This window comes from Amphiura filiformis, chromosome 2 (assembly GCF_039555335.1).
Source record: "Amphiura filiformis chromosome 2, Afil_fr2py, whole genome shotgun sequence".
Lineage (NCBI taxonomy): Eukaryota > Metazoa > Echinodermata > Ophiuroidea > Amphilepidida > Amphiuridae > Amphiura > Amphiura filiformis.
This window is the reverse complement of record NC_092629.1, coordinates 43466448-43491542: the sequence shown is the minus strand read 5'-3', so window position 1 is coordinate 43491542 and position 25095 is coordinate 43466448. Positions and strand designations below refer to the sequence as shown.

The following is a 25095-nucleotide window of genomic DNA, read 5'->3' as shown; positions in this document are numbered from 1 at the left end:
TACTGAAATTAGGAGTTCCAAGTTGGTGTATTTCAGAAGATATCATCAAAAAACTGCTGAATTAGTCAAAATATGGTATACCACATTTGAGACTAATTCAACAGTTTTTTGATGATTTCTTCGCAAATATACAGATTTGGAATGTCTAATTTCAATATGTTAATGAGAAAAATATGAGCTTTCGCCTGATACCATAATCTTTATTTTGATAGGGTAAAGTTGGGGATGAGGCTGTCAATCAGGTCACATACCTTTAAAATTCTGATTTTTTTTAAAATGATTATTCTAGATTTCATGATTTAGGAAATTACTGATAGTGTCTTTTGAGCTTTAAGTTTGAAATCACATTTTTGCTACTCTGGTCTTGACTGAAATAAAAGCAAATACTAAAAGTTATAACATGAAATACGAGTAAAATACACACAAAAGTATAAATATGTACCCATATACACATTAAACATGTCCTTTCTCTATGAAAGCAAACCGGTGTACAGTTGGGATAAAATCCGTCAAAATGTGCGCAAGATGGTATGCATGATAGACAGCAATGATAACACAGCTCGCATTCTGCCGGGGCAGAGCCGCTAATTGTATTTGTTCATATGCGACCTGCGCTCACAGGCTAAAGGCACAGGTTGTTGTTGACGGATATCATATAATATACGGTGTTATGTGGCTATATATTATAAAAAATCTCAAAATTCAAACATTTATTCGTAGATTTGGAGGTTGTATTCAAGAACATACGGATCAATGATTGTGCATGTTGGTAGTAATTCAAATGAGTTCTAAGATGGTGTTGGAAATGTGAAATTCTATTTTATTTTGATATTTTGGATACTTTGCTTGAGTTTGCAGCTGATTGCTGCATACATGTTAGGAGGGAAGGAGATATATATATATAGATATGTATAGCTGATGGGGAAAATAAAAAATACCAACTTATTGAACCAATACTAGGCATGTTTGTACTCTTAGACATTATCCAGGTAGATTTTATCAGTGTTATATGATCAATACTATGTTTTTATATAGCAGATGACTGAGTAATGATATTTGGATAATATTCTACTAAGTAAAGTGACAGGCATGTTTTGATGAAAAATGTCAAAAAAACTGAGGAAAATGGGTCGGTTAAATCATTCTAAGAGTAAGAAAATTATGTCACCACTCACCGGCATGAACAGTGCAATCACAAATTTTATTTTTCATAATAAGGTGTACGGTATGTCCATAGAAAATGAAGATTCATTGTGTGGTAAAGAAGTGTGGTGGGGTGTCTAATTTCTAGATCAATGGAATTATATTAAAAATTTGAATGTCATGATTTTTTTTTTCTTCCCTTCTCACTTCGATGTTCATTTTGCTTTTTATGATGAATACCTCTTGTGCTATTCTGTATTTTAATTTGCAAATTGTTTATCCTCTATTTTTTTATTGGTGATGTATCAGACGACACATTTTAACATTTGATCTCAGGAAGTGGATTATGTCCATAATGATAAAAAGAGGTGAAAAACTCACTCTCCAAAAGAGTGAGAAGAGTGATAATCACCCTAAAAGAGTGAAAACCACTCCTATAAGGTACATTACTCTTTTTCAAGTATAATGTCCCTTGTAGCATACCTTTAAAAAGTAGTGTCCAGTTTTTTAGGAGTGGTTTTCACTCTTTTATGAGTGGTATACAGTCTTTTAGGGGTGAATTTCACTCTTTTAGGGATGGTTTTCAGTGTTTTAGGGTGATTTTCATTCTTTTAGAGTGATTTGCGCTCTTCCCACTATTTTTGAGAGTGAGTTTTTCACTCTTTTACATTAAGAAAGATAGTCCACAAGAATATCCTCTTCCTAAGACCAGATGTCAAAATGTATCCTCAACAATATAAAAAGATACAAAGGTAAGCTGTTTTGTATAAAACACTTTCTAATGCAAATCAATTTTTGTGTGAATATTTTGCTTAAAGGAAGGGCAGATTTCAATGTTTTACCTAAAAAGTTGACCTTTTGTGAAATGTTTCTTCCAAATAAGGCAAATCTTCCATTTTTTTTACATAAAAATGCTGACCCTTTTAGGATTGGCATGGGGTGCATCACGCCCCTCTGACTATATAAGGCTCTGATTGTGATGCACCTTTGTTTCGAGGCAATTTTACTCAAAACCTAGAATCAAATTGTTTCTCTGATAGGCCTCCATGTTGTAAGATATAAAATACATTTTGAGAAAAGTGAGACCTTTTTGAAAAAATAAAATCAGACTAGTCACCTTTTACCTTTTGTCTCGGAATGTCTCTAGTGGGCACTATTCAGCCAGCTCTAACCAACACTTATTGATCAATTGCATAAATCGGCATTTTTAAATCAAATCATTTTACCAAAGCAAGGACATACACATCAATTCTCACGCGATGCTCGAAATTCATCCATTTTAAAATACCACATATTTTAGCAAAATGTCCCTTTGTATTCACTATCATTCCTCATACATAATATTATTAATATTAGAATTAGAAAAAATCAATATTTGGAATAATCAAGATGGTGATCAAGAGATTTTCAATCTTAAATCTGTGGTATTAATTCCTTAGAATAAATTAACCCCATGAGAACTACCTGCCGATTGGCCAAAATGAATATTGCGTCCAATTTTGAACCAATCAAGGAGGGTATTAATAAGATAATCTGCAAATGCAAGTTTGACCATAAACAGTTTAAAGCCTAGTCATAATTGGCAATTGAAATGAGCATTTCAAGTTATCAACCAATCAGAAATGCTGTTAGATGACCAATAGTGTTCAGGGAGTTAAAAGATTGATCAATAAGCTTATCCTGTGTTCTTTTTTAAATGACCTTGCTTGAAAAAAACCAAGAATAGATGTTAGACATTACGCAAACAATTGCATTCCCTTGTCTCTGCTAAAAATATCAAAATCATTTACACTCTAAATATAAATTACTCAATGTTGAGAGAGCGCACCACCATTAAATGTGTTATTGAAATACGCAGGGAAAGATGCACTTTTGAATCACGTTTTGGCAATTGAAAAACATATTTTAACCTATAAAGCTTGATATCAAATTAAAGCTGATCATGTGTAGAATATTATTCTTTTAACAGTATATATTGCTAACCACCAACTTTTTTTTGCTATTTTGCCACAAAGAAAAAAGCTGCTAATTTAAGCCTAAAAAATCACTCAATTTTTGAAACCGGACGTTTTTTGAAATTCACGCCAAAACTTTGTCTCTGGAATAAAAAATTGGGACTTTTTCTCAGATTTCTTCATAGACACTTGTTGGAAACAAATCTGCTGAAAATGTGCACCGTTTGACTCACATTTAGAAAATAAAGCCACAACAAGTTCAAAGAAGCGGTGGAATATTTTAACTGCATTTTCATTTTGTACATAAAACATGGAGTGATTTGGGGGTGCCCCCTCTTGAGTAAAAAGGGAACAGATGATTGATGAATGAATAGACCTTTACACGTCCGCGTAAATACACATAAACGCTCCTCCTCAACTGCATGCATTGACGCAACGCACAACTGGCGTAAGTGCGCGCCCAAGAACTGCGTAAAACTGGGTCATCACTTCGGAAAACTTTGATATGAAAAGGTCTATAGAACCTAAATTTTTAAAAACCCTCTAATACCCCTCCATGGAATTCCAGACTTTTTTGCTAGTCAATTGAAAAATTCCAACTTTTTATTTGGGTATTTTTAGAAACCCTCTATAGAGGGAGATTGAATTCCAGATTTTTTTTGGTAAGTCAATTGAAAATTCCAACTTTTTTTTGACAATTTAAAAAAACCCTCTGTACCCCTCCATGGATTTCCAGATTTTACATGCACTAAACAGGGCCGGAAATCCAGGTTTCTTCCTCAAGTATGCTTTGGAATTTTGCCCTCTATAGGGGGGGTGCATGTTTTATCTGGAATAGCCCAATGTTGATTAAATTGTACAAATTTTTAATCAATTTTGAGTTCCATTTGACTCATTTTGTTGCTCTGTTCCTTTTTACTCAACATAAAGTAATTTTACTATTTTTTATTTAGAGTGTAGTTTTAGCTAAGTTCATTCCATCTAATTAGTGCCTCTGGTGCTTAAATCAATCAGTTTCAGGGGACACTTATTAAACAATGAAAATAAGGTATAAATTTTGAATTTACATAAACATTAAAAAATGTATCTGAAGTCAAATCATCATAATCCTAAGCCAAAGGTTAGATTGTAAATTTATTTAGATATTTGATGGAATTTAGTAATACAGATGCATTTAAAATTGCAATTTTTTGCAGTAAAATCATTTTAGTAGCTTGTTAGCAGGAAAGTTTATGGTTTTGCTGCCCCTTTAAAAATTTGACTGGTATGCAGTGGGTGCTGATTACACCAAATATGGTACTTATGCGGGGAAGGCTACTCACGTAAAAAAAGGTATACAGGGATGCACTGCTCTAATGGGCTTACTTTTTTGGCGAGAAAGAAGCCAAAAACATGGGTCCTGATTTCAGGAAAATTTGTCAAAAACTGTCAAATCAGACGTTTTTAGGTAGAAAATCAATCATGGGTCCCGATTTGAGGAAAAAAATCCCTAAACGTGGGTACAGATTTGAGAAAAATTGGTCAAAAACTGTCAAATAAGCCTTTTTTAGGTAAAAATAATCCATAAATATGGGTAGGGGTTTCAGAGCTCCAGCGGCACACCCCTGTTAAAATGTAATTTGAGAACCCCTGAACATAACTCCCTGTGCCATATATTGATTGGCTCACAATATTTAGAAGTGAGTATGCCACTAGATTTTTAAAATGAGGGGCAGAAAGATGGGTTTTGGTGGTAAATTCATTATTGGGACAAGTCGGTGTAAAAATGGGTTATTCCAGTTGAACTTGAAACCCATACACCACCTATTGAAGACACAACCTTAATTTTCCACACAGGCAGTGTGAATTTCAAATGGGGTTACCTGAATGGGTGACTTCATTTGAGCTTAACACCCCCTGTGTGTGAAATTAAGGTCATGTCTTCCATAGAGGGTGTATGGATTTCATCTGGAATAAAATGGAGATGGCAAAGAGTAAAGCAGCCTATCCTTGAAATGACTAAAGATGGGACAACAAATCAACAAATAGGGACGGAATTGGGTGGGAAGTTGGGGCAAAATGGCCCCTACAGGAAATTTTCGGGGATAAAATGGGGACGGCAAAGAGTAAAGTGTCCCTAAAATGACTAAAAATTGACAAATGGGACGAAAATTTGGCTTTGCCCCCTCACACTAAAATCCTGGTTACGCTACTGACACTGCATGTATAAAACTGCCAGTTCATTTGTAAGGGTCAAGGGGTGATTGAGACTCAGGTTTGTCAGCTCGTTTCTTTCCCTATGTCAAAGTATGTGCGGTACGAATTACACAGGCAAAACATGTTGTGAATTTTGTGTCAATTGTATGAAAATTCAATATGGGTTTAAGTAATTGGTCAGGGTTATTCATTTTGAAAGCCATACTCCCCATGTATTATGGCCATACTTATATCTTCCACAAGTGAGGTGAGTATTTCAACCCAATTGTGTATTCTATTCAAAATTCATACTCCCTCTGTGGAAGATATTTCCCAAATCTTCCGACAGGGATAGTGTGGATTTTAAATGGAATAGCATGATGACTTCCTACCAGCCAAGTGGCAAGCAAACTTTTTCTTGGGTCATTATGACTTGTTGTGTGATTCGCTGGAGGCTCATGAATAAAACAAGAGGTTAAACGTATGACCCACATTTCTCTCATCCCTATACACCCCAAGAATGATGCGTTGCTAACGGCAACAGCTTATCCGATTCTTGTATCCATTTTGTTTTAAATCTACACTACAAGCTTCCCCTTACCATGTGATATATTCCCGGTATTTTTCCCTCTGTTTTACTCGTTTTGTTATATTTTCTTGAATCATTTACTATTTTCTCCTTTTCAAGTCAAACGAACCACAAGTGACGTAAGGCCAAGCTAACGGCATTGACAATTAGCGATGCATGCGGTCACAGGGGACCCTGGCAAATCACGATCGAGACAGTCGTGCAAAGCTTTTTCGATGGAGAGAATAATGAGAGACAAAAGCTAGAAGTAGAAACAAAAACTGTTGCAGGGCAAAATCTTTCATTCCATTTTCAATATCTTATTTGGATTATTCCAAGGCCCAATTTTTTTTTTCAACTTCTAATTACTTTTCGTGATTCGGATGGGAAATTAGTTTCTACACTCACTAAAACTCAATCAACGTGGTGGTGCAATCTCTCCTGTTTGCCATTTTGACATCCCAAGGGATCTCGCTGGCTAGCTAGTGCCACGTTGCCTGGGACCAAAATCGGCATAGCGACAGATTACAACGCTAGCTAGGCTCATCAATAACCAACACCTGAAAAATTGCTCGCTCTGCTATTGTTCCAAACTGGGGAAAAAGACGACGGAGAGACAGTGAACACAATAAAAAATGATGCTAGCTTCTTAATGGCAAATCTCAGCATGCTCTACGCTCATTAAATCCCTCCCACTTTGCCATGAGGGAAAGGTCGCGGGAGGACAACACAATTTGCGAGCCCGCTAGCGCGGCAAAGCCCGGCATTATACTCAGCCAATGTCCCTTGACAAGAACCCCTATCAGATTTCAACTAAGATTATTCTCTATATTTCATGATTCTAAGTCTTACCATTTCACAGCCCAAAACTCTTAATCTCGTTCTATGCGTCTTTTTTCCAAGAGCGGACGGAGTCTATCGTAATACCCCGTCGGGAGTTTGTCTTTTGTTGATCATATGCAATCGGGCAACAGACCCATACCTAGGTTTCTTTTTCCCCTTACACAAATGCCGTCTCCCCCTTCTTTTCATTTTTTGTAATTGCAAGAGACGAAATTTGAAACAGCAGAATATTTGATTAAAATTGCCAGAGTTTTTCTGTCTCATTCTCTACAAGTTGTAGCTAGTTGGTTCTGTAAGAAAAAGAATCAGATATTGGGCTATTCCATTTAAAATCCACACTACCCCTGTAGAAGATTTAGCTAAAGTCTTCCACAGAGGGAGTGTGAGTTTTGAATCGAATAGACAATTGGGTAACTTCCATTTGAAATACTCACTCTAATGCCTTCATATACAATGGTTTGCAATGCTTAATTCATGATCTACTAAAAATACTTTGAATACCAATAACCCAGCAAACACAACACATTTTTAAAATGTTTGAAACAGGTTTTATTTTGGGATTTGGTTTTGGTCAAAACATTTTAATAAAATTAAATGTCAGGTTTTATAAAAGTCATGATAATTTTTTTAAACGTATTGTATGAAAATACACTACAACAACATTTATAAAAATGTTGTCAAACTGTTATTGCAATATGGCAAACATTTTGCACAATATTTTGCCAACATATAAATATTAAACATTTGCAGTAAGTTTTCAAAAAATGATTTTGAATGTTATGAAAACATTTTATACCCTTTATATACCCTTTACATAACCTAACATTTAAACATTTTCTGGAATTCTTTTCTAACCTTTTGCAAATAATGTTGAAAACGATTTGTGTTTGCTTCGGAAGCTACCTCAAAATTTTAGAATAAGGGTACAGGGATAGAGTAATTACTGGGCAGTGACATACCAATGAGGGGAGGGGGTTGCTTGGGGTCCCCTGGTCAAAACATGAGGAAGATTTTAACCAAAACTTTTTTGAGCAAAATGGTTATCATGTTTGCTATACCTACCCTGTTATGCAGGAGCATAAGTAGTTGGGGAGGGGGAGAGGTGTTAAGCACAATTTCAGTATACTGAGTGGCTGTTGAGACAAAAAATATATAATCTAGCATATTGGGTTATTCCATTTAAAATTCACACTACCCCTGTGGAAGATTTTGGAAATATCTTCCACAGGGAATATCATTCAAATGGAATGAACACATTAGCAGCTCCATTTGAAACTCACCCTCCCTCTGTGAAGAATCAGATTTAATCTTTCTCAGAGGTTGTATGAAATTCAGATTGAGCTGCCTAATGTGTTCATTCCATTTGAAAGTCATACTCCCCCTGTGGAAGATATTTCTAAAATCTTCCACTGGGGGAATGTGGATTTTAAAAGGAATTGCCCATTGTTATGATTTTTGCAGAATGCCAAGTCATTTTACTATAAATTGTCCCTATAATCTAACACATGATGTCCTTAACCCACTGAGCACTAACTGCCGATCTAACATTGCCTCTGATTGGTCAGTTACATGATATCTTCACTTTAATCACCAATCAGAATGGAGCTTTGCAAATAATTCACCCCAATTTTTTTGTGTGGTGAAATTATTCTAACAATGTTGCTGATTGGTCCAATTGATAATGAAAACTTCTTTTTGGCCAATTGGCAGATGGGGTTAAGGTGATTCACTGAGCGTGTATAGTGTGTTTAGTGATCACTGCAAAATTGGCTTTCACTGTTAAAAATCAGTAACGTCACCCTCTGTTGAGGTACCGGTAGTAGATCAATGCAGATGGTTTATAATTGGATTTGATTTGGCAGTATGCGTGATTGCAGCATAGGTCAACGGGTCTATAGTTTAAGGGTGTCTTTTTGTTCTGATAAATCCCAGGGTGCTGGGGGGGGGGGCCATGAGCCCACACCATCATATTCCAGGGTGCTCTTGTATGAGGGGGGCATGAGCCCACACCATCAAATCCCAGGGTGCTCATGCGGGGGCAGGAGGTGGTATGAGCCCACACTTAGATATTTGGGCAAAAAATATGACATGGGAATGCACTATTTTTGTGGTGTTTTCAATAATAATTGAATAATTTCAAGGTTTGATATTAAATTTGGGTCCATGTTTGCATATTGTTTTTTGGGGGGTCTACAGTTGACATGTCTTACCACCTCTCCAGTATGTGAGGGTGGGGTGTGGGAGTCTGTATGTATGCCCTTTTTTCTGTCTTCTCACTTTTTCCTGTCTTCTTTTCTCTCAAATTATCTTTATCTGTGTCTCTTTTTCCTATCTCCCCTCTTCACCCTTCCTCTCAACCCCCACCCCTCTCATACCCCCTCGCTCTCCCCTCCTGCCATATTTACCCTCCTGTCTGTCATTTTGTTTGTCTGCTAAACAAGCAACAAGCAGGCAGCAAATCCAAATTGCCATAGATGCATTCTTTCACTAGCCTAATTCACACTTTTACTAATGACTTTCTAATTTTTTTCCCCAACATAGACAAGGAGAGAGAGAATAAAACGAAATCACCATAAGTCAATATTGTTCTAGGAGTGTTTTAGGGCAAAATACATCGCCTTCTTCATGCATAATTCAATCATCCTATACACGTTTGTTTTTTACCTGGACCCGACAAGATAGTCAAGACGAAGAAGAAGCGGAGAAGTTGAATCGTTTCAGGAAAAAAGCGTCATATCGATTTCAAAGGTTAAGCTGCGTAAAAGTGGGAAAGAGGAATTGTTGATTTGCATCGCCACCCATTAGCAGGTGATTGGATGAGTTGCCATGGTGTTATGTTCCAATATTTTCACATTTTTGGTGAGAGGTTATGGTATTTGGTTTTATGGTCAAGAGGTTGATCTAAATAATAATTTTGGACTGAGGATTGTTTTCGGTACTGTCTGACATATAAAACCAACAATGTGGAGTGTTGATATGCATGAGAAATATTGCAGTCCGGTATATAAAGATAATGTATAGTACAACCATGAAGGATGTATCTTACATATCGTAAAATTATTGAAGAACATTTGTGATGCAGGATATCACAAAAAGGGGGGACTTTGCAGGTGAAGTCAATTTTGAGTTCAGTATTTCTGCTTTGCAAGCATTTTGCAAGCTTTAAAATGGCATCTCATTTGTTCAGTGGCATCCAAAATTCTTATTATTTTCCTTATTGTTTTCTGTCTGTTTTAATCTATATCTTTAAAAGCATATATCTGCGATACCTTAAAACTTTATTGAAATAAGCCACATGCGTGTCTTACCCAGGATTATTGTCAGGGGTTATGGGGTTAGGGTTAAAGGGTTGGGGTTAGTAACCCCTGACCCTAATTAGCATAATCGTGATGGTCTGTCTTAAATTAGACATTTACCGGATTATTGTGAAAAGTGCATGTGGCAGCTATACAATTTCCTTGCGTTAGTTAGTAACTTTAAATAGAATTTTCTCAACCACAGATCCTGGAAACAAAAATGTTCAGGATCTGTGTTTCAAACTTTCAACATACCGTTGTTGAGCAGGAACAACCTCCTATGTGTCATTGGCCCCTGAACACATTTAAAGCAAAACCTCCTGTTGGTAGTTTTGTTTTAAACATGTACAGGGGCCAAAAGCACATAGGAGGTTTTTCCCGCCCAGCAACGATACTTTCTTTAGTCAATGATAAGTAATACCTGCTATATCTAGGCGAAATGTCAACCGTGCTAGCATGGTCAACCATGGTCAACCATGGTCAAAACATGGTTGACCATGGTTAACTATGGTCAGCGATGATCAGCCATGGTGGCTTGACCATGGTCAACCATGGTTGCCATGGTCACCATGGTATACCATGGTCGACCATGCTTTAGCATGGCCGAGCATGGTCAGCCATGGTCTTCACCTCACTTGACCATGGTTGACCATGGTCACTTTTAAGTATACCATGGTCAACCATGCTTTATCATGGGTGAGCATGGTCAGCCATGTTCATCACCTCACTTGACCATGGTTGACCATGGTCACTTCAAGTATACCATGGTCAATCATGCTTTAGCATGGGTGAGCATGGTCAGCCATGGTCATCACCTCACCTGACCATGGTCACTTCAAGTATACCATGGTCAACCATGCTTTAGCATGTGTGAGCATGGTCAGCCATGGTCATCACCTCACCTGACCATGGTTGACCATGGTTACTTCAAGTATACCATGGTCAACCATGCTTTAACATGGCTGAGCATGGTCAGCCATGGTCATCACCTCACCTGACCATGGTTGACCATGGTCACTTTTAAGTATACCATGGTCGACCATGCTTTAGCATGGCTGAGCATTGTCAGCCATGGTCATCACCTCACCTGACCATGGTTGACTCTGGGTAGTGAATGAGAAAAAGTGCCCTCTGTTGTTATTAATCGTATTTAATGCGTATTTACAACGTTGTGAATAAATATTTGACACCATAGAATATAAAAACTAGTAATTTGATAAGTTAAAATAAGATTTTTAACGGAATAAATCTAAATAATATGATTATGCAGTTTATTCCGTTAAATATTTACCCCATAATTTACCAGACGATGGTGGACTACATTATTCACAGTGGCAACAGCCAATATCGTAAACAAAACAGACAATATGACGGCAACACTGCCTGGACATTGGACGCCCCGTGCTGAGTTGTGTTTTTAGCTCTATTGGCCCCGTTACAGAAAAAAAATGCACAAAATATATTTCTCGGTGAATGTATAAATTTTCACATAAAAATAAATATTTTTGGATTCAAAATAAAAAAGAAAAAAAAAAAAAAATTATAGCCGGGAGTGAGCGGGACTCGATCTCGGGACCCTATGCACCGCAGGCGAGACCCGTTACCATTAGACCAAGCGAACCGTAATACACAATGGAGGAAATTTTAGGTATATATCATAAACATACCGTGCGTTATTCATACAAAACATTCAAAAAACAGTACTTACAATGAGGTTCACTGGCGAACCTCAACGGATTTAGACTGATAAAATAGTGCTTAATAACATACATTACAGTTTTGGAATAATTTGAGACATTTTTGTGTTTACGTGTAAAACCAATGACAACGTCAAAATTCAGCCAATCTTGGCCGGCCCCCCCTGTAATTTACCTCATTCTTCAGGCCCTGCCCTCTATCGGGTGCTAATTTAAAGTTTAAGCTTGATTGCTATTGTTTCTTTCTATTGTTTCTTCCTTGATTGCTATTGTTTCTTAACCATGGTCAAACATGCAAATCTTTGACCATGGTTGACCATGGTCACTTTAGATAGACCATGGTTGACCATGGTCTCTGGCCGTGGTGCCATTTTTCAAAACATGGTTGACCATGGTTGACCATGGTCAAAAACATGGTTGACCATGGTCAAAAACATGGTTGACCATGGTCAAAAACATGGTTGACCATGGTCAAAAACATGGTTGTTGAACTATGGTTGACAATGGTTCAACCATGGTCAAACATGCTAAGTTTTAACCATGGTTGACCATGGTCACTTTAGATAGACCATGGTCAAAAGGTTAACCATGGTTGACCATGGTCTCTGGCCGTGGTGCCATTTTTCAAAAGCATGGTTGACCATGGTTTGACCATGGTCAAAACCCATGGTTGAACCATGGTTGACCATGGTTAACCATAGTTCAACCATGCCTTTTTCGCATAGGAGATGTTCTCACATTCTTGTGCGAGTTTAGGACATTAGTTTATTGGTCAAGAGGATGACTTCAAAGTTTTTACCGTGATCTAGTTCAATGCGCTGACCAATTTCTGACATATAAGTTAACTTTCATAATCTGAGATTTCAGCGGATAGTATTGCATGTGTATTATCCTCAAATGGAGTATGATGAGGCATGGATTGCAAAGAAATGCTGTTCTCAATACAAAATAGTTTATTATTAAACCTAACAGTACACTGAACACTGCTTTTTGCTATCGGAAGTTAAGGAAGAAACAGAAAAGGATAGAAGTCACTTGGTACCCCCGGGATTCAAACCTTAGACCCCTCGTGTGCCAAGCACAGGATCAGTTGTTTGCAACATTATCATTCATATTTGCATCGCAGAGTCTAGAACAAAAAGATAATAAATCCACCAAAAACAACGCAAAGAAAGCAGCAAGTCTTAAAAAATGAGACCATTTTAGCATGTGTACCGTCAAAATGGTTCGCTTACTGTGACAGAATTACACGTTTGATTTAGACAAACATTTGAGAACAGAGAATACTTCATGAGTTTGAAAAAAAATTGATAGAGAAAAGACATTTTTTCTTTAATTTAAGGGGAAAAACATTTTTATTAATTTTCATGGGGAAAAGACATTTTATCTTAAAGCCATATTATAACATTTTCAAGCAAAATAGATTAGCATTTCTTTGCCATAAAATGTTAGCTTTTACTGTCAGATATATCCCCTTTTATTTTTGAACCGAACAATTACGACAAAGCAAAGAAAATTGGAATTTACTACCAGCGCACATGTCGCCAATACGTACCACTCCTTCGGTCATGTTATGGTACGAACCTTTGTTGTGTATATCACCATCCCGCACGCCGTGTACATACTGTGTGTTATGAACATCGTGTATGCGTTCGATATAATAATTCCATCGTAATAATAATAAAGGCGGTTCCATCGTTTTATTCAAAATCTCGGATTTTGACAAAACTACAGCACCTAGAGTCTTGATTTTTGCAGGGTCCACTGGTTGAATACAGTACAATATAATCGTGTTAAAAAAAGAATTTTAAAAAATCAGTGAGGGCGTCATCCTCAGCAAATGTTATAATATGGCTTTAATTTTCATTGGGAAAAGCTATTTTTCTTAATTTTCATGGGGAAAACATTTTTTTAGCACCCAAGACTTCAATTGGGCTATTCCATTTAAAGTCCAGACTCCCCCATGGAAGATTTAAGAAAAGTTTTCAGAGGGGGGAAAATCATCTTCTGCGATGTCATTATGCTCTCAAAAGATTTATGACTTATCATTATGTTCATGTTAAAAATAACATTCAATTGTTTTAAAAATAACACACAATTGTTTTGGTGAATCAGCAAAAGATGAGAATGGATTTATTACTATTAGGGAAATTTATAGCTATTTCTGTGAATTTAATTGCTTTACTGTATGAAATGAAGTAGATATCTTTTCTATATATTTGGTGATTTGTTCTATGTATAGAGCAATTTACGTCTATCTGTGATATAAGGCAAAATTAAATTGTATGTCTTAAAGCTGCCTCACTCATTCTTTTTGTACTTGGTGCACACCAGTAAATAGCTCCCATTGACTTTCTGTACAAACAGGGTCCAGGAAAATGTAATTTTCTTGACTCCAGAGCGACTCAGTTCTTCAAAACTTACCCTTTCTGCAAGTCGAAGGTCAGATGAAGTCATCTATTGTAGAAATTATATACGGAGTCCAGCATTTTTTTCCAGATAAATGCCGACTAGATCACCCTATAGCCCATACAGCGTACGCCACCTTACGAATAGCTTGGTGTTTCTGAAATGTAACACATTTTGAAAGTTTAGCCAAATTGTAATAAAAAGTCAGATCCTGCTCATTTTTCACAGACAATCTATTTCCCAGACCTAAATGAGGATTAAATATGAATCAGGGCCTAATAGTTGGGTTTTAAGCCTTTTCTAATGGATTTAATTCAGTCGTATTGCACGTTTCCTCGTTTGAAACACTGATTTTTTTCTCCCAGGGTGTAGGAGACTTGTATTTACTGGTGTGCACTCTACTGCGCAATTGGAGAAGTTAGCCACTTCTCACCCTGTGCTAGATTTTGTGACTAATTTTGCATTTCTCTCAAAAACTACACACTTAAAACTACGGGGTCAAAAAATGACCCAAACGGGGTCATTTTTGACCCCAGCATAGTTATCAACTAAACACCATACCACTAACGGGGTCATTTTGACCCCATTGGTAGGGGTCATTGCAATGACTACGTATTTGGGTCAAATAGTAACCCCATTGGGGTCAAAATATTACCACATTTCGGGGTCAAATGAAATGACCCCTTCAAAAGGGTTGCCTTATTGGGTTACTTAATGACCTCATTTCGGGGTCAAATGAAATGACCCATTTGAAAGGGTTGTTTTATAGGGTTACTCAATAACCACATTTAGGGGTTGTTTGGATTTTTTAGTAGGCCTATGGTCATGCTGGTCCCACCAGGACATAAGTGTGTTTCTGCACAGAGAAAGCATTACATAAACAGCAAACTGCAAAATGCATCTGTGTATCACACTCACACACAGTCAGTCATCGCCTATGACAGTTCACGTATTATAAGCTTACATGATATAAGCTTACAACAACTGCAGCCAAGACACCAGCCACGACAGCATGAAATTGGAATGAATCTGCGTGCATAGACAAGGGTCTATGCATCCTTGCAGTCTCACTTTTCAACTAACTTTTCATATTCCATCATGCAGACAAGCACACCGACAATCCGCTGAGCTGCACAATCAGAACAAATATGGCGCTGATGTGACCACGTGAGCCGATGCACACCGTGTGTGCAAATAGTTCAAATGCAAGTCATTATAAAGTTGACAAATTGTGTAACTTCGGTCAAAAAATTAGTTTTATTTATTAATCAACAAACATTAATTGCAGCTCATGTTTAAACTCATTTATGAATTGAGATTTTCAAAGCGGAAGATTGAAACTGATATCAATGCGCCGGCGACGTATCGGCAAAATGACCACTAAGTTTTTGACCACGTTAAATGTGGCTAAAATGACCTCGTGAATGTGGTCAAATTAAAACAGTACAACCCCTTGAAGGGTCAAAACAACCCCAAACGTGGTCAATTCAAAATGACCACGGAAAATATAACCCTGTAGTTTTTAGTGTGTAATAACACACTGATAACAAAAGTTATGTATATTATAGGGGTAAGGAATCCAGTTACTTCACTGAAATTTCAGCGATTCAAGACAAGTGGTTCATTAAATAGTTAAGAAATGAGGTACATTCTAGTGGTACCTCTTTTCTTATCATAAATAACGTACTGCTTGTCTTGAGTCACTGAAATTCCAGCGTAGCAACTGGATTCCTTGCCCCTCTAATATACATAACTTTTGTTACCAGTTATGTTATTAGTTTTTGAGAAAAATGCAAAATAGTCACAAATTTACCAAGGGGTGTAGTACCACCTTAAATTGGTGAAAATGTTCTATTATGTGTATAGGATAAGTTTTGAAAGGTTTGAATAGGCCTATATCTCAAGCTTATTTTGACCAAGTTTGAGTCAAGTGAAAAAATTTAAAGTTAAAACAAATTTCGCATTTGATTTTAAAATCTTTGCACGCTTTGAGACTTGTTTTTTAGGCCTAACATCATCATGGTTATGGTGAAACTGGGGAGATGATAAAGAAGTGGTGTACAGGTTATTTGTTAAAAAGCTGCTTTGTATTAATTTTCCTGTTTGTGCATTGATTGCATTGGGGGACGTCCCCTGGTCAAAATAAGAAATCAATAAAATTTGAAATTTAGTGTGACAATTCCCAATTTGAAGTAAATTCTCTGAGTTTATCCTCCTCCACTATATATTTTGCTCCCCACCCCCACTCCCAGAGCCATTGCCTGATAGTTTGGGGGCTCTTGTTAATTTGGGGGCTTTGACCATGGAACCAATATAGCGGGGGCCTTTCAGGGGGCTCTTCAATAGCATGCTAATACCTTACCACTTTGCACTTATTCATATGCATCATGCAAAGCCGCAAAATATTATAATTCATCTTGATGAATACCCCCCCCCCCCCCACAGGGATAAATCCAGGATTTGAAGTAGGGGGCATAAAGTGTTTCTTTCTCCTTTTCAGTGACGGTGCCAGGAATTTATCTTCGGGGAGGGGGCAAAGTGAATTTCAGGGTGCAAAATCAACAAATTTTGCGCAAAGATGTTGCAAAAAGTGAAAATTTTCGTCATTTTGGGTTTTTACTGGGGGGAACAGGGGAAAGAGTTCTGATTGGGGGGAATTTGCCCCTCCCCATGCCCCCCTGTTGTGCCGCTACTGCTCCTCTTTCTCTTCTGCCTTCATTTCTTTCAATTTCCTCCTCTTTTTGGGCAATTTTAGGGCAGGGCATGGCGTACCACATTTATTCTTTTGTGGATCTGCCCCAGCCCCAAATTCTAATCTCTAGCTCTGGCTGAAAGCTTCTTTTTTTTCCGTTGAAGTGCATGGCTAGCATGCAGAGCATTAAAATGCTCTGCATGCTAGCCACCATGCACTTCAACGGAAAAAGTATTGAAATATTTCCTGAAAATATCAAGAGCTATATCTTAAGAACTACTGAACCAATACTAAGCTTGTTTGTACTCATTTTAATGCATTTTTCATGCTGACTCCAAATATGGTCATGAAAATTTACAATTCTGAAATGTTTTGAATTTTGGATTTTTTTTGGAAACTTGGCGTCTGCAATTGACACCCGCGTGGAGAGAGTTAATATAATTATTTGCTCAAATTGTTTTTAATATAAATTAATGTTAATTCTCCCAATAAAATAATCAATGCAACGATACAATATAAGGTATTCAAGAAAAGGGCATTATTTCAACAGCTTTAAATGATTTCACATAAAAACAAGAAGGAAAAAAAATATGAAGGACTGTTCAACTTTTTAACCTCGTCTGGTTCAACTCAAGTTGTTCCAATATTCTATTTCTATAGAAAACTAAATAAAAAACATAAGAATAACAGAGTAATGTAAACACTTGTTACCTGACCGGCTTCGTATTGATCTGCCTCAATTGTTTTAACAAATAAAGAGAGGGGGAGAAAAAAAGTTTCCATGTTACTTTAGATGACTCATATAATGAGTAGGACCACTATCATCATCATCATCATCGTCATCATTGGCACACATTTGTTGCACGTGCAACCCATTTTCAAAATTGTGGCTGCATGCCATCTCTAAAAATCCCACAGAGAATTGACATTTAATTGATGCGCGGGTCAATATATCAGACGTTTTCTTATCTTTCTGATTAATAATAAGCAAAAAAAAATGGAGAGAAGACGTAGAAAAAATTCAGATGATACAACATAATTTAAATCTCCCTTCTTCATCATCTTTTAGTGCAATATGGCTTAGAATTTAAAACTCTAGAGACGTGGCATTTGCAATAGACGTAGTGAATTGGTTATTAATTCTAAGTATTAGTAGAGTTTCTAACTTGTTTCCCTGATGGATCAAGTTTTTATCTTATATCTTAGTATCTTATTTCTTAATGCTTTATATGCAGTAACAGACATTCCAACTTTAAGCCGCAAGATTTTTTTTTCATAAAATTTTCAGATCTATTTAAGGAACCACTGAACCAATACTAGGCATGTTTTGTACTAAATTGAATGCATTAATCATGTAAATTTCAAATATGTTGAAGAAATATAACAATTTTTAAATTTTTTTAAAAAATTCTGAAAATTTGTAACTTGTTGACACCAGGCAACATCCATCATGTCTATGTGGAAAGCATACACAATAAAAATCCTAGGAGAGCGTAAGCTTTTAATTATATATGGATTAGAATTTTCTCCATAACCAAATTTAAAATTTCCGCAGAGAAACACCCAATGGGACTGCCTGTAGATTGGTTAAAGGACATGTGGTCATTGGGTGTATATATTTCAATGTATTGTTTCATGTATTGATTAATGATCAATTTATTGATTAATGATCAATTTATTGTAATTAATCAAGTTACACATGCAAAATTTACTAATTAGTGAATTAATACATAGTCTGGATTGATTGATCAATCACTAAATCAAGATCAGTGGATCAATTTATCAATCAATAAGAATCAAACATTCAATCAATAAAGTTCAATCAAGCAAACAAACAATAAAGGTCCGTTCATGCTTCACTGCATCTGCATTGCGGTGAGTTATGTTACTCGCATTGCAGTCTCTTAGCAAAATACTGCATTGCAGTATCGCAATAAAGTGAAATTCATTTTAACAGGATTTGCAGTGAGTTGCGTTGAGTTGCGACAGAAAATGATCGACATATCGGTGACACAACGCAGATGCAGTGAAGCATGAACAGACCTTAAGTCAACAAACAATCAGTCAATCAATCAATCAATAAAAATCAAACAATTAATCAATAACAATCAATGAAGGGCAATTTAGCAAACAAACAATAAGTCAACAAACAATCAGTCAACAATCACTCAACCAATCAATCAATCAACTTTCCAATCAAGATGAAGTAATGAATATCTTTCTTTTTTGTCCTTTTCTATGTGTATTAGGTTGTTAACCAAAGACTGGACAGAACGATTGCTGAGATCCTGGAGTTAAAAAAACAGAATGAACATCTTCACCAAGAGAATGCGCAACTCCGGAGCCAAGTGACTGGATTTAGGACGGACGCAGAAAAACTACAGGAATATGAAGAGAAGAATAGGAACCTTGAGTCGGAACTGGAAGAATATCGACAGAAGCTCAAAGAATTGACACTGAAGGTGAGTCATCTTGAAACAGAGCTTGATGGTGAGGACGCCAGAAATTACGAGCGTAATTCAGCACAGGATAAACTCCGGATGCGCATTTCAAATCTTACGCGGGATCTTCAGGGAAAAGAGAAAGAAGTCGCGGAGTTTGATGATGTGTTACGCGAGCTACGGACACAACTTCAGGAGCGTACGGAACATCTTGAATTTGAACTTGTTCAAAAGGATAAACTTATTTTGATTATACAAAGACTTGAAGATGAGTTACGAGCGCGGGATTTAGAACTTCAGAAAAGACGCACACCATCGGTAAAGCGGGATGAAAGTCCTAGTTTTCGTGATTTTGTCCATATGAAAAGAGAAATCAATGTTTTGAAAGATGAGAATGAAACATTGAAACAGAACAGCAAAAAGCCGCTTGCACTACCAAGTTTAAAAGCGCCCTCCGTGATGGCAAAGAGGCAAACGTTTCAAATGTGAACCATCAATCTCTGTCTAACAAATCAGCTTGGTCTAGCAAATGGAAAAAAAAATAGCATAAATACATTTTCTAGACCATGACTTGTGCCATGTTATGGCAAAGGAAGGTTTTTTTTGGAAGGTTTTTTTTATTTCGAACTCTAATGGTGACCCGCAGGTCAAATTGCTAGAATTGAACATTAAACACACCTAAACAGACACAATGCAATTTGCAGGCAGCAGCTAAATCAGCGCCAATATTGCAACATTGAAACAAACAACTATACAAACATCTAATCCAACCCAAACCCAGTAGGCAATGGGGATAAAGTGCCTTGCCCAAGGACACAACACGTTGGCACGAGCGGGGCTCGAACTCACAACCTATGTATTATGAGTCGGGCGCCGTATCCACTCGGCCACACATGCTCCCACAAAAGTATCTAAACTTAAGCATCAGAGTAATATTTTGAAGCAATTTCCATGCACCTGACAATCATGACAATCAAGAAGATATCAAGTGAAAACATTTTGTTTTGCAAGGAGGAATGTGCCAAACTTCCATGTTGTAAATGTTTCAAGGATCAAACCAATGTGTAGAAATATCTTCCACTGAGGGAGTAAGAATTTCATATGGAATTAGCCCATGAACAGACTCTTTTTGAAATTCTCCCTCCCTCTGTGGAAGATTCAGGTTACATCTTTCTCATGGTGTGTATGAAATTCAAATGGAGCTGCCTAACATGTTCATTCCATATCAATTCCATACACCCTCTGAGAAAGATTTGACCTGAATCTTCCACAGTGGGAGGATGAGTTTCAAAAAGAGTCTGTTAATGTGCTAATTCCATTTGGAATTTATACTCCCCCTGTGGAAGATATTTCCAAAATCATCCACAGAGGTAGTGTGGATTTTAAATGGAATGGACCAATATGGCAATGGCCCTGTGAAATTCTGCATTGTGTGACATGGCAGAGCTATGACCAGCTTCTTACATGAAAACTTTGTGGATAAATGTGGATATTTTGTGGTAGGTAGGTGACTGCAGCAAATGACATGTGAATGAAAGACGCAGGAATTTCTTTTTATATGTAGTTTATACATACCCGCTTTATAAGAGATTGTGTGATTGGACAGTAGCCGGTCTTAAACAATGTTAATACCCAGTTTTCTTGTCGTAAACAAGCCACACTAGAACGTATGGATGCTTGTGAGTCTGATATAGGCACATATGTCCATTGTCCAAACATGATGGACATGAGCACATAAACGTTTTCTCTCAATTGGTGATGGATAAACTTTTAAAAAGGAAAAGAAAATGTTAGTTTTTAGTCTAAAATTATTGCATTTTTTAGTTGTGGAGAAAATAACAGCACATAGAATGTTGCTATGTTTGAACGGGGTTCATTCACATATTTTTATGACTAAAACATTGTTTATGCATAAGCAATTGTTTCGTTTAGTCATAAAAATATATGAAAGAAGTCCTAGTTATTCCATGAGTATGTTGCAGCTTTCTGACTATATTTTGAAAGGGACTGCCTTTTGAGGAGAGTGAGAGCAATCGCTCTCTACTGCTCTTCTTAAATCTGATATAGGAGACTAGGAGAGTAATCTTTAGCTCTCATTAGTTGACCATTCTGTCCTTACATTCTATGCTCTAAAACAGCTCTCCTTGAAGGCTCCAAAAGAGCTATTTAATGCTCTCCTCAGCTTCAAATTCCAAAAGACAGGCCCGAGTATTGCACCTAAAGAAATTCTGTTTGGAGAATACAGACTACTCCATTTTATTTGTATAAACACCAATCATGTTTTTCTAATGAATAATGTCAACTTTCCTACATGAGAAACCAGGTATCACTTAATTGTAATTAAAAGGGCTTTGACGAGTTATTCCTTGTTGTGCAAATGAGACAGTTTATGCTCTGTAACTTTTGCACTGAGATTTCAGGGCTTGTTCTATGTTATGCTAAAACCTTTCCCTATTCCACATGCTCCCTAATTCAGGTGAAAGAGCATGAAAAGAGTGTACTGCACAACTATTTGGTGCAGACTAAATATCACTTTAGTGTACTCAAGGAGTGTAATGCTGAAGTGCTAATCTCTGTAGCTTTAAACACTGATATTTCGGGGCTTACTCTTTGTTCTGTTAAAACCTTTCCCTATTTCAAGTGCTCAAGGCTGTTTCTACACAGGGTTCGCAGGTTTTTGCCAGTTTTTGCCGGCAAAAATGGCAAAAACTAAAAAAGTGATTTATAGTTCAGTTTTTTCATCTCAAAACAAATAATGAAGTTACAAAAATAAGTTCCCGAGTGTAACAAGGCCAGATTTTGTAATTATAGGCAATATATTAAGAAATTAAAGGCATGCGTTTTCATTGCTCAAGTGCAGTTAACCGAAATGTGGCATGTATGAAATTCAAAACTTTTTCATTTTAAGGACTTAATGAGACAAAAAATATGTTGAATGATTCGTTAAAAGTTGTGTGTTACTGTTTATGAGCTTTCTGTGTCACTTTTTAATATTTGAGTGACTATATGTGAGTTTTTGCCAGTTTTTGCCATTTTTGCCGGTTTAAAACAGGCAAAAACTGGCAAAAACAGTTTTTGCCAGGTTTTTGCCGGCAAAAACCGAACCCTGTTTCTACACAAGTGACTGGGCACGAATAGAGTCTACCGCACAACTATTTGGTGCAGACTAAATATCACATAAGTGTACTCAGGGAATGTAATGTATGTTTTACTATTCCAGGTCTATCTTCATCTTATCTATATACTGAGCTATGATATGTATGATAGCAATGCGAATTGCCAACTGGTGAACAAAATTGACATGTCATCTTTACCGAAAAACTGATGCACAAAAACAAACAAACAATTGTGTAGCTTGTACTCTGTAGCTTGTACACTGAGATTTCAGGGCTTGCTCTTTGTTATGCTAAAACCTTTCACTATTTCACATACTTTCAGGTGAAAGAGCATGAAAAGAGTCTACCGCACGAATATTTCGTGTGGACTAAATATCATATTAGTATACTCGGGGAATGTAATGTGTATGTTTTACTATACCAGGTCTATCTTCATCTTATCTATACATATATACTGAGCTCTGACATGTATAATTGCAATGCGATCAAGCAAAATGAGTCGGAACTCAGTAATATTGATTTTGAGATAAAGCCAAACAAAGGGAGTATTTCCTTTTGTTTCCTCTTGTTTTAGAAAGTCATTAATTGCTCATATCTTTGGAACTGGTTCAATTTCAATGGGGTTTTCTGCAAAATCCAGCTTTGTAAATGCCTTTACTCTCCTGTAAGAAACTGAAAATTTATTATTGCCGAGTTCTGACTGATTTTGCTTGATCGCATCACAAATGGTGAACAAAATTGACATGTCATCTTTTCCGAAAAAACTGATGCACAACAAACAAAACAACATTAAACAAAAACAAGAAATATGTGCATTGTTAATCAGGGCTGGTGTTGTGCCAAAATTATTAAATTGATTTGGACTAAAATTGGCTAGAAGAACTGACATACCCAAGCTCGGCAATTTTTACCTGATTTTTTTTGCTCTTGAAGCATAAAAGCTCTAAGTTTACATTGCCTTTGATACTACCATAGCTAGGAGTAACATAACATAAAAATTGCAACAACAAAATTCAATTTAACTATATTATTTTATGTGACGCATCTTCATGCATAAAATAAACCAAAGACTTTCAATAATATATCTCTGTGTGTGTTAAATATATAAAATACAACAAAACATATTTTTGTACAAATAAATAAACTATTTTGTAATAAACACGGGAAGAATGTAATGCATGATATGTATGATATATTAGGCTGGCGTGCTGTTTGTAATGTTTACCCTGACTGCTCATTCATAAGGCAAAAAAAAAAATTGTTATGTTGGCGTAACAGGCTGATCAAAAATAGGGTAGGTAGGTAGGGATTTTTTTTTTTTTTAGGAACTGTTTTTGAAAAATGTTGAACGAGTTAAAACATTCCTTTTAGTTTGTTAGAAGTACACACCAGTATGAATCTTAAATATAATACTCTTTGTACTTCTTCAAAACTGCATACCAGATGTCGGTATGAAAGGTCCTGTACGGCTCGATCAATTGCATGTCTCGATAGGGACCGCAAGCCACCGCAAGTCAAATTGTCCCTCGCTGCCTGGACTCTTTGCACAACAAATCCGTGTTGGAATTCATCACACAGTTTCTGCGCAAAATCTCCGACCAAAACGTGTAATTCCACCCTTCTAATCGATTGGAATATTGTTTTTGAACCAGATTTACCAACCACTGAAACAGAATAGCCGTCAAGAGTAGCCGGGCCGAGGAGGCTGCCATGATGAAACTGGTTTGGTACTTCCGGGTTGAGTAAGATTCCGATTTTTCCAAGGAGCACCTTCGTATTTTTGGCAAAAAAAATTAAGGTTTTGCTTGTTTTAGGGTCGGTCAATTGTATTTTTATCAATTTTTTTTTTCAAAAAAAAAAAAAAAAGTATAGGGTCGGGCCTAATAATAGGGTCGGTCGGGTTACGCCAACATAACAATTTTTTTTTGGCCTAAGTACCAGAATTGAGACAGTCTGTGCAGCTCAGTGGTTAGAGCATGGGACACACTATTCGAAGGTCTGGGGTTCAAGTCCCTACACAGGCAGGTGGGTATGTCCAGATTTTTTTCTCGAGCTCATCTGCCTGTATAAACATTTTATGTTTCCATTGTAGTATCATGTTAAAATGGTCTAGTGTGTGATGGGTGATCTTCTTTTCCCTGTATTTAATTTGCATTGTTTCTATTAAATATTTGTTGTTTTAACAACAAATATTTCTTTAAAATCAAACATTTCTTAAAAAGTAAATGTAAATTAGATGCAGTGAATGAATTTGTGTTTTTTAATAAAACCATAAAATGAAACAGAATCAATAATAATATATTATACCTTGTCATTGTCATTGATTGAATTTATTTGAAAACGTAAGTACTTATAATTTATTAGCTTTTTAAATGCATTAATAAGTAAAAATAGCTTAATTTTGACAGTAATTGAAATGGGGATTTTCCCTCCTCATTCTATACTAAGAGTATTAAATAGCAGTAAATGGCTCTGAATCGTTTTTTGTATTGCATAAATCAGAAAGCAAATCTCACAATATTTCTTAGGAAAAGCAAAAATAACATCAATGAAACCAAAAAATAAGCAATAAACAAAAGAAACTAAACAATGCTTGCACCTCTCTATGTCTTGTTATCATAGTTAACGCAAGTAAAACAAAAGTTGTTTGCCGTAATTCAACTAATCCGAAAATAACATCAGTGACCCACTCATTTTCATTTTTGACAATTTTCAAAACAATTTGTTTTTTCTTTTATCCTATAAAATGTCCAATAACAA

At 36.4% G+C, this 25095-nt stretch overlaps 1 protein-coding gene across 1 annotated transcript in view; it reads left to right on the top strand.

Moving 5' to 3' along the window:
- LOC140146249 (uncharacterized) overlaps nt 1-24612 on the top strand; it is a 200228-nt gene extending 175616 nt beyond the window's left edge. The window contains exons 5-6 of the mRNA XM_072168031.1: nt 19028-21884; nt 22341-24612. Coding sequence (XP_072024132.1) covers nt 19028-19708 — 681 coding nt within the window. The 3' untranslated portion in view covers nt 19709-21884; nt 22341-24612. The remainder of the gene's footprint in view (nt 1-19027; nt 21885-22340) is intronic.
- The last annotated feature ends 483 nt before the right edge of the window (nt 24613-25095 follow it).